Source organism: Clinocottus analis, unplaced genomic scaffold, assembly GCF_023055335.1.
Source record: "Clinocottus analis isolate CAN_PGR_092001 unplaced genomic scaffold, fCliAna1.0.p SCAF_16, whole genome shotgun sequence".
In the NCBI taxonomy this organism is placed as follows: domain Eukaryota; kingdom Metazoa; phylum Chordata; class Actinopteri; order Perciformes; family Cottidae; genus Clinocottus; species Clinocottus analis.
The window spans coordinates 10,557,394-10,573,790 of record NW_027175887.1 but is presented as its reverse complement, the minus strand read 5'-3'; the positions used below and the strand labels follow the sequence as shown (position 1 = coordinate 10,573,790).

At 40.1% G+C, this 16,397-nt stretch overlaps 3 protein-coding genes and 1 non-coding gene across 4 annotated transcripts; 1 reads left to right on the top strand and 3 right to left on the bottom strand.

Annotated features, from left to right (window-relative positions):
• Positions 1 to 269: 269 nt before the first annotated feature.
• Positions 270 to 351, bottom strand: trnal-uag (transfer RNA leucine (anticodon UAG)). Its single transcript has one exon. It is a non-coding gene; the product is annotated as a tRNA-Leu (tRNA).
• Positions 352 to 2,472: 2,121 nt separating this feature from the next.
• On the bottom strand, positions 2,473 to 8,421 carry cdr2a (cerebellar degeneration-related protein 2a). Its single transcript, XM_068579413.1, has 7 exons — positions 8,174 to 8,421; positions 6,489 to 6,601; positions 4,977 to 5,125; positions 4,690 to 4,866; positions 3,321 to 3,635; positions 2,862 to 3,141; positions 2,473 to 2,768 (listed from the first exon to the last, which is right to left on the bottom strand). Exons 1-7 carry the CDS (start codon positions 8,250 to 8,252, stop codon positions 2,505 to 2,507), a joined length of 1,377 nt encoding a protein of 458 aa, XP_068435514.1. The 5' UTR covers positions 8,253 to 8,421; the 3' UTR covers positions 2,473 to 2,504.
• Positions 8,253 to 13,702, top strand: mfsd13al (major facilitator superfamily domain containing 13a-like). The gene is made up of 8 exons (XM_068579412.1): positions 8,253 to 8,266; positions 8,960 to 9,200; positions 9,714 to 10,028; positions 10,129 to 10,560; positions 11,132 to 11,286; positions 11,389 to 11,472; positions 11,691 to 11,834; positions 12,851 to 13,702. Exons 2-8 carry the CDS (start codon positions 9,033 to 9,035, stop codon positions 12,990 to 12,992), a joined length of 1,440 nt encoding a protein of 479 aa, XP_068435513.1. The 5' UTR covers positions 8,253 to 8,266; positions 8,960 to 9,032; the 3' UTR covers positions 12,993 to 13,702.
• On the bottom strand, positions 13,470 to 15,707 carry si:ch211-139g16.8 (immunoglobulin superfamily member 6). The gene is made up of 6 exons (XM_068579414.1): positions 15,645 to 15,707; positions 15,112 to 15,441; positions 14,935 to 15,029; positions 14,763 to 14,810; positions 14,440 to 14,550; positions 13,470 to 14,301 (listed from the first exon to the last, which is right to left on the bottom strand). The coding sequence occupies exons 1-6, from the start codon at positions 15,694 to 15,696 to the stop codon at positions 14,248 to 14,250; spliced, it is 690 nt and encodes a 229-aa protein (XP_068435515.1). The 5' UTR covers positions 15,697 to 15,707; the 3' UTR covers positions 13,470 to 14,247.
• Positions 15,708 to 16,397: the final 690 nt, after the last annotated feature.

Sequence of the window (16,397 nt, the reverse complement as noted above, 5' to 3'; positions counted from 1 at the left end):
CAGTAACAATAAATGCCTATAGTAAATTCTAGAATTGTTAGAATTCTAGAATTTACTGTAGTTGAAAATCCATTGACTAGGTATTTCCTTTTAGTTTGTAACTACCACAAGAGTGCGCCCTTGCACTGTCAAAGATGTTTCCAGTGACAGTAATAATCATGGACTACCAATAATCTGTCGCAGCAACATCAGATATCTTTGAGTGACGTGACTTGTAACCGATCAGTGTATGCATCCAATATATCTGTAAAAAAAAAAAGACAGAAATTTGGCAGCGGTGGGATTCGAACCCACGCCATCGAAATGACTGGAGCCTAAATCCAGCGCCTTAGACCACTCGGCCACGCTACCACTGTGCAGTGTCTGAGTGATGTTATTTGATGTACTAAAATGCAGGATGGTTATTATAATTCATAGTCTGATGCTAGACACACTATGTTTGCGCCATTATAGTACTTGTGTGTATAATAACAAGTGTTTCTTGTTATTTAAGCGCCTGAAAAGAGTCTCGCTCAGTGACAAGTCTCGCGTGGTGAGTGTTGCCGGAAGACAGTTTTGGAAACACGTGCTAACCAAAGGGTTCACACCGGTTCGAGTTCTTGTATTCAGACCATATGGTTGTAGTACAGACAGGATAAGTAAGTGTTGACATTCCTGCCCGTAGTCATGTGAGCTAAAGTATAGACTGTGGTATGCAGAAGAGGGTGGAGGAAGTGCAGGAGGAGGCATCAGTGAGGCTGGTTGTGTTCCTGCGGCTGCTGTGACCCCATGAGGGGGAATCTCATCAATTTTTTTAGAGGATGTAATTACGCCAAATGGGCTCCAGATTATCTTTTCCACTGGAAGCACAGATACTACCATATTTTAGTTTAACAAACTAACATACATACTTAGTGTTTAGTAGTTGTTTTTTTAACAATATATTTGCTCTTCTTGTCCCAGACCTCTGATTTCTATGCTGATGCCTTTCATAAGATGTCTGCTTGTGTGATTACGGTCTTGCTAAGACCTGCCCTATTTCGGCATACTGGTATGCAATCGCCTTGTATGGAGGTTTATTGGATTTGAAAGCATGGTGGGGAAATCTCAGTTATGCAAAACCTAATTATGAAAAGGGACAAAGTCTCTTTAATTGTTTGCTGGACCTCGGGGTTTGCTGGGGGATGGAGGACTTTGAAGAATGGGGATTCCTCTGGGTTCTGTAGGAGAGAAAATGCTTCTCTACTGCTGCGTGTTTGGGTTTGGACAGGTTGAAACATCTCTAAGCACACACACACACACACACACACACACACACACACATATATAATGTAGTGATGCTTTCTCTCTTGCTACAGCACCAACAAATCAGTTTTTAGATGCCCTGATAGTGCCAGAGTTGGTGATTTAGACGTTAGACACAGTAAAAACAGGCTCTTGCGTTAATGTTTTTAATAATCAGTTAAAAGAAACGTTTCACAGCTTCAAGCCTGCATGTACTATACTCAACTTTATTTTAGTGCATTAGTGTTTTCAATTAAGCATCTTCTTTCACATTAGCGTCACGTCACATGAAAAGTTGTGTCGTGGTAACCTGATCAACACAATTTCCGTTATACAGTAAGAGCAGGAAATGTCCAAGTCAGAAGCAGAAAAATTGTTAATAAACAAGCGAATATTTTATTTTTTCTCGATTAGTGTCTTAACATCCACAAAATAAGCACCTCAGTGTATTACTGACTCCACTGACCAATCTGCTCTGCATAATTAACAAAGAAAATAAATATATTTTAATCTTCACTAAACTTCTTTAAAATAAATAAATTAAAAAAGGAAATTGTGATTCAGTCATAAAAAGTGCAGAGCTGTGCGTCTTCCTGAAATAAAGACAGTGTTCAAGTGTCCACTGATATTTGTCTGGTGACACGCCAATGACCCTCAACTGGTGAACCAACTATTGTCAACTTATAAAACCAACTCACGTTAGCTGTTAAGCTAATTACCATAAACTCCTGAGTCTTTAGTTATTACAAAGCTCCAGTTTTTTCATCCTATTACAACATTCCTGTCATACATAACAGCTACATCTCCAACTTACATCATCACACAAACAACGTTCCATGTGTGCATTTCTCTCCCAAGCACCAGCTAATCAAGTGGTCAGAGGCTTACCATTACATAAACACAGAATACTGTAGTTTCTTGAGCTGAGGATCTGATAGTATATATTATTCTTACTATAAATATCTCCCAGTACAATAACACTTTCATCTATGGTATTAATTTTGTTCAAATTTTTTGTTGTTGATGTAAATATTACTTCAGATCACACAGCTGCTTTGTGTAACACATTTTATAGAACTTAATTTGTTTGATAAGGACAGTATAAAAGTAACAGTGTTGACTAACAAAAGCCTAGATGTATCAAAATGACAGATCCACACCCTCTGGATATATTTTTGTATAGCCAAATAACTTACAAAGACAAACTAGTGCAAGTCTCTGGTTTATGAATAACACAATGTTCAGGCAGAGCCACTGTCCTCGAATGGACTTCTGTTGATGCCAAGGTCGTCTTTGGTCTTTTGGATACAGGTGAAAATCTCCTTGAAGAGAGCCTTGTACTCGGGCTGCTGGCCTTCCAGAACCACTGCCGGATCAGACAGAGCAGCAGAGGACCGGCGGCGGCGGGTCCGACTGCTCAAAAAGGACCCGTTGGGCGTCTGCACGGCTTGATGGCTCGGCCCATCTGGCTGCTGGCACCGCCGCAGCAGCTCGTCGTATTTCACCTAAACAATAAGAAATATTGTATTACTTACTACATCCTTTATTCTGATTATATATCATGATAAATTGTTCAGGACATGCTATGAATACGCCACCTGCAGTGCGCTGTACTGTGCATCCACTTCGTTGAGCAGGGAGATGCCTCTCTGTTTCACCGCCTCTGTTCGCCTTATACACAGCTGCTCATGACCGCGGCGAATCTCGTCTGTGCCCGCCGTTCTCAAAACGCTGTCACTGTTAGACCTCTGCCGGACGTATTTTCTCTGCTCCTCGTCCTTTTCTACCGTCTCCTCGATCTCGTCCTGCCCTGGGCTCGATCTGTCTTCTGAGGCGAAGAACACTTTATCGGGCAACAGCAGCTCCGGTCTTCTGATACTGGGGAGAGTGGCGAAGACAAGAAGGCATATGTCAAGCATTTTGAGGAGTAATTACACATATTATAGGTCTGTCTTTGTGCTGTATGTCAAATGTTGTATCGCTAAGTGTCAGTCATTTAAATGAGAGCCAAAGTAATTTGACAATTTTAATCCAGTTTGTATGTAAGTCAGGCCTACCTGTTGGCACAGTCGGCGCGCCAGAGGAGCCGCAGCTGCTCCACCTGGGCCTCCAGCTCCTTCTGCCTGGCCGGGCAGCCGGCCAGCGAGGCCAGCCGCTCCTCCAGCCCTATGTTCTCCCTTGATGTCAACTCCCTCTCGCGCTCTGCAGCTTCCCTGCGGCTCCGCTCCACAGCGATCTGGCTCTTAATGGTCTGGACGGAGCGCTGGAGAGCCGCGTTCTCCTCTTCCGGGTCTTGCCATCTGTCTCTGTCATAGAAAGAGCTCCGCGGGGACCAGAGTCCATCCAAACGCAGACCATCGTGGTCAAGATGCCTGAGCCAGGACGGGGAAATGTCAACAAATGTGTGAAAATAGCACTTTAAAACAAAAAGAGATCACAAAACATGAATCATTGCATTTACATGTACAGGTGTAGCATGTACAGGTGTAGCCAAGGGCATCATTTTAAATTTGACCTACTTTTGCCGTTTCAGTTTAATTCACTAACTAAAACCTCACATCTTAAGAGTGATTTGTAGGGGTTTACCCAATTGGGTTTTGTCTTTCTACTCTGACTTTGTCGTAGGTTGTTGGGGACTTGGCAACCTCAGAGGTGGGTGACCACAAACATATTCACCTCCCCCACATGCTATTCTTTTGAGGTAAACGAAAACACATTTAATCAATGCTTATAATGGAGTGCATGTATGTGTCAGATCTCTATCAAGGAAAGTAATTGTGATTAAAGGGTTAAAACATTTATTATGCAGTAATTTAAGCAGCAATTTGGTTATAGTAATAATTGAATATAATCAGAATATGCTATTTACTAGACCTCTTGCTTCATAGTTTGCACTGTTGAAAGTCCCTTGTGGGCTGCCATGACACACTGTCTGTGTACATATGTACAAAAAACGCAGGAGGCGCACTACAAAAAGTAGTGTAGTAACTATTGTTTTTTTTTTTCCTACAAACAATAAATTACGCCTCCGCTCTCTCCAAAGTAAATCAAATAAATGGCATGACACGTATCAAGTTACAGCAACAGTTGTGTGCATATTAGTACGCGGCTGACAATATTCAAGGATTAACTTCCTCCTCCTTTGGATTATGTCTAAAGGGGGACGTCTGGTCAGGGCTGGGTCACATGTAGGTGTCCAGTCAGCATACAAGGGGCTGAGACAGCAGTGAGGTTAAGAGATGATCAGACGGGAAGATTTACGAGTAGAACAAACAGATACACCTGAATATGTTGTTGGTAAACTAATGTGACTTTATCTCACAACATGTTCTCTCCCTGGAAAAAGTCCCTCTCTCTCATCTTGTGGTTCTGCTATTAGCGCTGTCCACTGGAATATGTGCAATGACTCACAAACAGATGAACTACCTGTCATGTTGTAAGTCATACAGCTCTTTAAGGCACGACACACTCTGGGCTCCGAGGTTGCGTCGCTGCTCCGCCATCTCTCGTTTGTTTCGCTCTGCCTGGGCAGTCTTTAACTCCTCCACCTGGGTCTGCAGGTCCTCCATGTAGGTCTGAAGGCCTTCAATAGTCTCTGTGAGACTGACGGGGAAAGAAGAATGTGGTTCTGAGGTTCTACACTCAATCAAATAACGAATATCTAATTATGTAATATGTCATTTTAAAGACAAATTCATTCCAAACTGACGGACCTGTGGATCTTCTGCTGGGCCAGACGGCTGTCCTGCACCAGTCTCAGGTTGCCTTGCTCCAGATCCCTAGCGGCCACGTCTAGCTGCTCATACACTTTGGCGTGCTGGTCGTTCATCTGACGCAGCAGGTCCACCTGCTTGTTGAGGTGCTGGTGAATCAGGAAGAGAAAGGCAAATAATTAACTTAATTTGTGATTCAGAGGTTCTTGAATACATACATGTATATAAATCAAGTAAACTGCAATGGTCAGGTAAAACTGATGTGCATGTTTTCTCTTTTTTATATAATTGCAGACTGAATATTTTTATTGAGTTGAACAAATGAAAAATGGTATTTGAAGACCTTGAGACTTCGAAATTGGCCTGGACCTTTTTTTTCATTTTGAAGCCTTTTATTGTAATAGAAAGAAAGAGAGGAGATAGAACATTTTTACATACATTCATTTACATATTGTTTTATATCCCAAGCCAATATATTGTATTACCAAACAAACAAAGGTTTCTTTAGAAACAAAGAGCTAACTAACTAAGGGCCTTTAAACGGACTCGTAATGTAGTGCAGAGAAATAAAACATGAGTCTGTGAGCTATATTGCGCGGTGGACAAGAATAGCCATTATCGAGAAAGATGTTTCTGCAATAGCCCCGTCTCTTCTTTCGACTAAATTACTTTTCTCTGGTAGAGATCAATGCAACCATTTATCTAGTGCAGCAGCACAGCCCCTGCATCCTTGAGGGTGTTATTAGTGCAGTGCAGAACCAGTGGCGGACACTGCATGAAGATGAGGGTCACAAAGACGTACAAGGATTACCATATCAACCTCAATAAATCCTCAAGCCACAGGCCCTTTACCGTACACAAATTAAGGCTCTTATCTTTGTTGACCTGCTTAATGCCATGTGCTTAAACTCAAATAGATAATTCAGCACTGTCTGTGTGTGCCAAAATGAAATGTCTAATCACTGAAACAAAAGACCTAATTGTGTTTATTAATAAGCTTTACCTGAAGACTCCCAGGGAAAGAAAAATCCAAGCTGCGCTGTATTAACGTAGACAATCATAACTGCCAGAGAGTTTGATCTTGTAATGATTTTGGGATTATATATAAATACAAAATAAACATGTAGTAGCAAAAACCTAGTGTCCAAGTAGAAGGTGAAATTAGCTGGTGAAAGTTTTCCTATAATTAGGTAGACCAACATAATGCCATGGAGGCCGCTCCAAAGCTCTCTACTGTAGGTCGGACTGGTCAGGATTATCTTTTACTCAAGCCTATTTGAAGGGGAGACAAATTCACAATGACACTATCACTGGAAGGGAGGTTGTTTTTTTTTCAGGTTTCTCAATGTGAACTTTTCTCAATGAATCGCACATTGGAGGATATACTGTAGACGCACATGTTTTGCATGGTGAAATGGATATGCCTTGCTCACACACTGTTCCCTCCAGAGTGAATTTAGCGCAGCTGGAGCCTCAAGAACTCTTGATTAGTTCCCTCCTAACATCTATCACCTCTATCTCCTGCAGCTGCTCCTGGTTGGTGGAGTACATCTGCTGCAGGGCCTGCTCCAGCTCGTGGTTCCTGTCCAGGAGGGTTTTCCCAAGCTCCGCCGCCAAGTGGAGATCTGTCCAAACACAGGAAAACATGTAAACACTCTAGAGAATCAAAACCATTTATTTGCCAGGTATGTTACACAACGGGTAGAACTCGACGCGTAAAGGGTGCACACATCTCTTTGTCTCATGGAATCTAAGGCATGCTTTGGGATTGGATATTTTCCAGCAACATTGTTGAATCGCCCTCTGAGCCGAAGTGAAGCGTGCCTAATTTGGGACCACTTTAATAACAAAGCGATGAAACCAAACAGGTTTCACGCAATAAGCAGTGTATGCCCAGTGCTTTTATTTCATTAATCATGGCACGTCAATCAAATACCAACCTTGAGCCCTACTCTGAAGTCCTTAAGGGACATCTCCAAACATTAAAAGAGTTTTATTAAGCTCCTCTGTAAATTGCTCTATGAAGTCTCTCCTTCGTTCTGTAAAACGAGCCACCTCTGTATCAGGATGTTTTTTCCCCCCTTCAACTGGTACAGTCAGCTCACTTGATCATTTACTTGTACACTCATCAATGTTTTTATGAAATTAGTTAATTAGGGCTACAACTAATAGTTATTTTTGTTATTGATTCATCTGCCAATTATTTCCTTTTCTGATTTATTGTTTCCTAACTGCTGGAACGGATTAAGAAATGGCTTTCTAAGTTAACCAGCTGCAGGGTCGTGTATTCAAACTGCTTGTGTTATTCACCCCACAGGCCAAAAACAAACATTACATTTATTTTTATATATGCCAAAAGCAATTATCAGATCCTCACACTTAGAAGCTAGTAATAGCAAATGTTTGCCATTTATTTTTTGACAAATAGATGATGGTTATTATTATTTTTTAAATCGACTAATAAGTTCAGTTCTATAATGTTTCTGATTCATCTTTCCAATACTATCTGCTGCTCTCTTACATTGTTCCAACATTCCAACAATCTGTCTATATTTAGATGTTTGTTACATTATACATCTGTATTGTAACATAGAGACCTGTGAGTACACACACAATGTTACATGTACAAATAATCCTATAATCTATGCTAGTACAATCCCAGAGTTTGAGATACAGCATATTAGACAGAGTCAGTTTATAGTTTCCTCCTAGTTATTTCTTAGTATTCATAGCCTCGCTGTTTCCTCCCTTTTTAATTCGTGAATGATTCGTGTTTTCTTGCCTGCTGTAATTGCAATGTGCCGTATGCCTTAATAAAGTACTCTACCTATAGCTACGTCTTTTTTTCTTTCTTTTTTTTTAAATCTCAAACCCACGTTTGTAGACACACATGAGAAGTGTTTCAGAAAACAAACAACACAGGACCTCTGACAGCCAAAAGCAATCTTAGCCACAGCCTTCAACTCATGACTTGTGTGACTATGTATTACAAGTGTAGACAACAGACTTCAATCTGTTTTCATCTCGGAGCCAATTGGAGCGTGTGCCATGTCATCAATGCAAAGAAAACGCACAATCACCAACTTTACAATCAACCACAATATCCTACTCCCAGTGTTGTGTTATTATTTGCTGATACACAATCAGTCCACCCGATCAGAATTTAGGGTGCGACCTCAGAGCCGAGCAGCTCTTACCGCGTTCAAGATCCCGTGGGTCGTACCACGCCTCTCCATTCTTGTCAAATTCTTCTTCCAAAATCACGTCGGTTAACATTTTTCCGGCGCAGGGTGAGTCCGCCTGCAGCTTCACCTGAGACAAACCTGACACACACGTGTGTTTGTGTGTGTGTGTGTGTGCTGTGAGGAGCAGTCAGAAGTTGTCTGCCGTCCACCACCGTGTGTGGAGGAATGTGAACTACATCCTCCCGGTGTGTGCGCGTTTGTGTGCGTGCGTGTGTGAGAGGCGTAAAGTTGAGACTGTTGTACAGCAACGTGGCAAATGCACTCCAACATCCGGCAGGTGGCAGATATTGCTAAGATAAAACAGCAGTATTTTTAAAACTTTTTTATTGTAACCGAATATTGAAATCTTTGTTTTTTAATACGATTCAAAATGAAGTTCTAAAGAAAAGCTTAACAGCTGAATATGTTGGGGAGGGGGAGAAATGTCCCGTTGAACTAATTTCCTGCTTCCGTTGACAGACATTTTTGTCGACCAATCACGGAGCAAAAAATTGAACTTATAGAACTCTTCCGGCCAATCAGATGTTTGTTTTGTTTGTGACGTAGCGTCACCACCGGTTCCGCAGCAGCAAGAATTGAATCGAGTTTGACATGGTACTACAAGTTGAAACAGTTTCCGTTAACAGAAGTAGTGGCCTCAGCGGGTGAAAAAACATCGTGATGTCATGTAAATGAGACAGCTGGAACAAGAACAAGCTCAGCACTGAACGCCCTTTTGCTATTGTCAATTATTTGTAGCAATGGTGAACAACAGGTAACGTCGTTGTTACCTGAGCAGTCGCGGAAGCGCAGAAGACTCTGCTCCGGGAGAATGGATGCTTTCCGGCGTGCAAACTACCTTGGGCTCAACCCTGCAGCTGTGGCTTATTCTATGACAACACTGGGAGCTGGCATGATAAACAGCATATTCAGCTTCTACTATGTTAAACTCTTTCTCAATAAGTACAAGATATCAGAGGGAGCGTTCCACCAATCACAAGTGAGTATGTTATCTTGTTATTGATTAAGCTGCTGCTTCTGTCTTTTTTTTTTATTTTTTTACGATTGATCATTCATTGTTTATGGAAGCACAGAAGTGGTGGATCCTGTCCAACCAAAGGAGCTACTATGAAAAGCTGAGAGGGAGTGAGCGAGAGAGAGACCTACAGTATACATATATTTTTATTGGAGTAATCAAATGTCCTTGTTGAATTCAAGCCATTTTGTAAAATTAATTGTGAGTGCACGTCACGAGTATTTGTCAATAATTGTAGTGTCTATACACAAATACTCGGCCATAAGAGATGATTCTGAATCTTTGATAATCGCTAAATGTTTGAACAAAAGTGGAAAAATACTCATTACAATTTCCGAGAATGTGGGTTGATTTGGAGAAAACCAGCCAAATCCTCACATTTGAGAAGCTGAAACGAGCTTCAATAACAACTCTCTGTTGCTCGACCTATCAGTTAATAAAGCATTTCTTAAAACATTGTTATCAATATCTCCACAGGTGGTGTTTATGGTGTGGAATGCAATTAACGACCCACTTTTTGGCTACCTGCAAGATAATTCCAGAGTGCCCTGCTGCTCTCAGAGACGTCTCTCAATCCTCTACGGTGCTCCCCTCTACTCACTGGCTTTTCTCCTAGCCTGGTTTCCATGGCAGACCTACGCCCCCGGTGACTGGTTAAGCGGCGTACACTTGATGGTGGCACTGTGCGCTTTTGACGCCATGCTGACTTTTGTGCTGCTGGCACAATGTGCGTTGTTTGCAGAGATTTCCAGCCACCATCAGAGCCGACTACGACTTATAAACTACAGCCAGGTGGGGACTTTGTATATCAAACGCTTCTACTTTCTTTCCTCTGAATGCCTCTCAGCCAACACTGTAATTCTTCTCAAATCCCCCACCTTGTATTTCCCAGGTGGCATCTCTCCTTGGCTCCTCCAGTGTCCTCTTCTGTGGTGTGATTTCCAATAACATGGAGGACTTTGCGTCCTTCCAAGCCTTCACAGTGCTGATCGCTATCCTGAGCTGTCTCTGCATGCTCTACACGGGCCTCTACAGTGAGAGCCACTTTGACAACAACAAAGGATCTGAATTAGACACACAGGACTCTTGTGATCAAACTTCCCACCAATCAGGCGTTTCCTTCTCCATGTTAATAACGTTGATGTGGCAAATTCTGAGCAACAGGGACTTTCTGCATTTCGTGTGCATGAACTTCTTCCAGGTTTTCCTGTTGGCCTTCTTCACTAATTTTACCATGATATTTGCTGAGCACCTGATTCCTCCAGATGTGCTTCCATCACTGGCCAAGAGCATCATGTACGGAGCGGGATTCATCTGTCCACAGGTATTGACCATCACTGGCTTTTCCTTTTTATATACTTGATATTTTATTTAATTATTTCTACACCAGAGAAATACATCACTTAAAAGGTAAGAAAAAATACAAAAAACAAACCATGTGTCTGGCCAAAAGGGCCACAAGGAAAGAAACACACACACACACACACACACACACACAAAACAAGCAGATAAATGAATAAAAAAATAAAGATATAATAATAAACCAAAATAAATCAAAACAACTATGCAACACTTTGTCAGTCAATAGAGTCAAAAAAATTCATTCCAACATACAGATATATACAAAAAATATATTCAATGAGTTTTATTCATAAACCCGTGAGGTTAGGGAGGGCGAGTCACCTGCCAGTTTCCTGATTTGACATGTATTTGGTCACCCTCACTGGCTTTTCATGTTCTTTTGTACTCCCACTACCTTAAAGCACCATACTGACTGTTACTTACAACATAGCCCACGCTCGGAGCTCAGAACAGCAAGAACATGTCTGTCATCCTACTTTATAAACTTCTCCTTTTCATGAATGTATTGTTCCTGACCCTTTTCTCCATCCCAGTTGTTAGTATTAAGCTGTCAGAGACTGATCCGGGATTTTGGCTACTACCGGATAGTCCTCTTCACCTTCTACATAGAAGCTGGAATGGCAGCTGTCATGCTTGCACTTGGTCCTCAAAACTACTATTTTATGGCATTATTTCTCACCGTTAACATGTAAGAGCTGATACAACTGTTAGTCTAACACGCTTTCACTTTTTCCTATAATTTCAGTTTATTATCAGTGCACAAGTTATACCGTCACTCTCTTCTATGCAGGGTCATAATCCAAGCAGCCTTCAGTCTTTTTGGCTTGCCTTTGGCTGACATCATTGACACAGACCTGCAGAAGTACAAGCGCAGGTAAAACAAATATATTCATCAGCATACTTCCACAAACTCAGTCATTCCTCACATATACATTTACAGTACATCATCATCAAATTATGCAATAGAGCACTTTTGTAACCAGCGCCAAATGATGAAGCCAATCCTTCATGTTGTTATTGATTCATAACCAAACCTATTTTTGTTATTTGACTGGTGATATAGTATTGTATTGTCTTTTGCCTCCTCTGCAGTTCCCCTCTCTCCTCCATGGTCTTTGGGACAAATGCTCTGTTTACTAAACCGGCTCAGTCTCTAGCCCCAATGATAGTACTTAATATCCTCAACCAGTTTGGATATGAACAGCTGAAGGACGCCGCTAAGGATTCAAATAACAGGTACAGAGGGTTTCTTGCTTCTTCTGAACTTAAGTCGAACTAAATGAGTCCAACAACAACAACAACAAAAAACATATTAAAGTAGTTATTTTAATGGATTGTTGATTGTAACAATTCTGTTGTAATACTACTTCAGTATTAAGTAATATTTCTTTGGAAGACAATCTATAAGCCTTCATTTCACTCTGGAAAATTAACATCTGTCATGTAAAATAATAAATAATGTATTTTAATGGTTGGTGATATCAGCTTGTAGCTGTTATTCATACAATTTATTCAGATAAGATAAGATATTCCGTTATTAGTCTCGCAGTGGGGAAATTTGCAGGATTACAAAAAAAGTTCACACAAGAGACACACAGTAAAACAAAAATGTTAACAGTAAAAAAAAGTAATACAAATACATTTTTTTTTAAAAACAGTAAGAACCCACATGACTCATATACAGACAGAATAAAGTATAACCAGCAACATGTTATGGTGATGACTTTACTTCAACGGCAGCAATGTTTAATGCTCACACAGAAATCTCTGAACGTAGATACAACATCTTGAGCTCAAAAACTTTTAAGTAATCGCAGTTGCATTTTTTTCCCCCTCAAGTTTAATTATAACTAAATAAATGTCAAAAATGGAGCCTTTTATTTCAAAGGTCACCTGTAATATAATGTCGTAAATTCAAAGGCCATTCAATATTTTCCTTTGAGTCAGATAGTTGACCTGCAGTATATGTTGGTATGGGCTGAAAAAAAAGGTCTGATGGGGAAAAAACAACAACAGGTAAGTGTATAAAAACTTAAAGAAAGCCTGACATTCACTTTTCGAAAATCATTTAAAAACTTATTATTTTTCTTTCATTATCAACATCTGCCAAACATGCTGAGTTTGTTACATTTAAAGTTGCACATTGTTGCCATAACACAGTGCAACAAGTGAAATAGTGACACCTACATCATCGCAGTTATTAATAAATATAAACGTACAAACACTTCAACACAATATATCTTTGTTTGCAGCGCCTTGGAGAGTCTCCACAATGTCATGTTCCACTTGGTGTGTCTGGTGCCCATGTGTGTCGCGGCTCTGCAGGCCCTCGCTTGGAGGCCGTTTTCCATACGCAACAGTCACACAGTCGACGCAAAGTACATTGACGGCTAAGCCTGTTGCTATCCCTCCAGCTGGGATTTGAGGAAATTCTGTATTGCCAAGTATGAGATTATGTTCCTTCTCTCACTGTACATTTCCGATTCTCAGTCTATGTGTGTTTGTGTATGTATATGTATATATCTCTATATATCTCTATAGATATATAGAGATATATAGAGGAACTGTACATACTGTAGTGAACCATATAAGTATGTATCTTTCCTTATGGTAACAGCTAATTAAAAAGAAAAAGTCCAAGTGAATGATAACCAATACTTAAGGAGGGCTCAAATGTGTTATGTCAAAATGCAGCTCACACCTTTTAAGCTTAATCATTGGAGATAGAAGGCAGGGAGAGAAAAATCCACACAGACTCTGAACAAAGTTTGAGTGAAAGATATCAACCCAAAGGTTCATTACAAATGCACATTACCATGTAAACATTCACTTTGACTTTATAAAGTAAATTATAATGTTAACTGTCTGGATTATTTCTCTTGGTATTTGCATAAAGGTTATTGTGCAGAATATGAAACGGCAAGATGCCTCACAAACAGGTTGTTCAAATATTGCCTTATTGTAGGTTTATTCTAAGTTGTGAAAAAGACACTCCAGCACCAAAAATGCAACCTCTGCTTGACTACTGCTCTTAAATAATGTGCCTTTAACGCCATTACATTGTTTAAAATGATTGACATAATTAAAACATTTCTGATTTGAAATGTTATGTTTTTTTCCAGTGTTTTGGTTTGAAAATGGATTTGTACGCAACTATTACCAGAATGTTGAAACGGTGTGGGTCAATAGTTTTATAATCTTGATATAATACTATCAAAATATATTGTCTAAATGAATCGTCTCAAGGGAACTGTCGTTTTCTTTATTTGCACTCTTGCACACATCTGATTTCCACTTTCAATAGTGAACAACATGATCTGTCTTAAATTACCTGTGCAACTTTGTATTCATGTAAATTAAAATTGTTTTCTATTGGATGTGTTACCATCAGAAATATATAAAATAAGAGGGAGCTGTCTGTCCATCATTGCTGAAATTGGAGAAAAGGGAAAAAGCGTGTTGTGGTTCCAATGCCTCACTTCATGGGAAAAGGTGACCAAGTACACAATTTAGTCACATCCTTTGTTGATTTGCTCATTTTCTCTGTCACATCAGGGTGTCCTCTCTCAGATTTTTCATGGCATTACATTGTCCTCTCAGTCCGGATAATGGAGGTCTGAGACTGTCATTTAATATCCTTTCATGACACCTACAGATTTTGATAGATGTCATCAGTTGAGTTCTTGAACTCTGTGCCGTCAGCCTGCAACAAGATTACATTTTATTTGAAAATGACGGTAAGACTACGTGCATGCTGTAAAACAAGCTATGCAGAAGTGACATGCTTACTCAATCTTTCGGTTGACTGAATTGAACCACAACATGCCGCAACAACATTTACCTCAGTTTGAGAGCGGTTTCTGCTCACAGTTATTTTGCCGTTGCCCAAGTTCCTTCTGCTGTACATTTCTTGTAGCACATTACGAAACTGTGCTTTTTTAGCAGAGTTTTTCTGTTTCAAAAGTTGAGAATGAATTTGTTAGAAATCACATATCACAAAGTTTTTTCTATGTGTTAAGAAAAGCTTGTCAACTGCTTTGTCACTGGAGTTGCTGTAAGAGCCTTTTTCTGGACAGTTGTTTCTGTTCCTCTTTTTGCTTCTGTTGACTTTTTCCCCGTTTTGTGAACACATCAAACACAAATTGTCAGATAGTTTTCTCCAACCTTGTTAGTTTTGGGCACACTTCTGCAGACAGTCATATTGCAGCCATACTGGAACAGAGAGGAACACACATTTCACAAAAACACACTTTCAGTCGTCAGTCCTGTTTGTATGAACTTCGATAGATCTCAACAATACACAACATTTGAAATTGAATATGTAAAAGTATTTTACCTTCTTCATCATTAGTATCACTACTGCCAAGCTGTAGATGGCCAAGAGGACACACGATACCCACAGAATGTGTCTTATCATTGTTTTAAATTGTTCTGAAAACAAAAGAACACCTGTCTCTTCCAAGTCATGTTAAATCAACATATCTGTGTCTCACCTGTAATTTTACACTCTTACCCTTCACGACAAGTGTTGTACCCAACCCCACATATTGGTCACCGGGTGCTGGGTCTCCACTTGATACTGCAGCACAATGGTAGATCCCGCTGTCATTGACATGAAGTGACTTAATGTTTAAAGATGCTCCCTCCAAACTGTACTTTGGAGATTTACGACTGGTGTTGACACGAAAATGGAAGTTTTCCCGAAAGGCAAACCACTCATAATGCAGGCCTTTAGTTAAACAATGTGAATGGACGATACACTTGAGAACAACATTTTGTCCGCGTTGCCGCCACATCCCCATGTTTGGCTGTGATATGCAGCGCTCATCTTTTGTCATGCCCTCTGGAATGAAAGACAAAACATTTAACAGAGTAAACATTCAACTTCTGGCCCAAAATGTTTCAGAGCAACCACAAAGCTACTGTTGAAAAGAAGCTGCTATGCCTAATTTATATTGCTTATGTGGAAAAAGTGAATTCCCAAACACATAAAATAACCTGTTCCCTAAAGGACTAATGTACATGATGCTTAGAAAGACATCTCACCTGTTACTGGCAGGTAGCTGAGCAAGAGAGAGAACCAAACCAACCAGTCCATGTCTGAGGGTTGGCAGCTTGTGAATGATCACATTGCATGAGGCTGACAAGATGGGAAGTGGGTGTATTGCACTTCCTCTAGACTTTGTTCATATTTTCCTACCCTTTGCAACTGAGCAGTAACACTGTGGATTATAATAAACATGAGGCATTTCTTTGTGTTTTTAGTCAAATGACATGATAACGATGGCATTTATGATATCAAGTATCAGTAGTAGTTTTACATATGAATTACATTTTTGTGTCATTACAATATGAACAACATTTTCTGTAAGAAGTAGTTAGAAGTGCACCACATCCCCTTTTGTTGGCGATGGAGTAATCTGGGTATGGAGGAAATTTAGAAAGCAATATATAATGTGGAGGAACGATGATACATACGGCTGAGGCTAAATCTTCCCTCAAAAGACTGTCGGAAAACTTTTTAAGGAGGTAAAACACAGCTATATTTACATAATAAAATACAGAGTGAATCTGGGTTTTTTTTAGGGGCCCCTATAGCCTCGGACCACACTTTGCTCTGATGTTGATAATATAGATAGATAGATACATAGATAGATAGATAGATATGTACTTTATTAATCCCCAAGGGGAACTTTTTTTGTCAGAGTAGCGTCCCACACTTACAGACATCAACATCAATCAATGGAATAAACTAAACACACAAGATAAGTAATAAAAGAAGAGCAGGGATGGCAGATA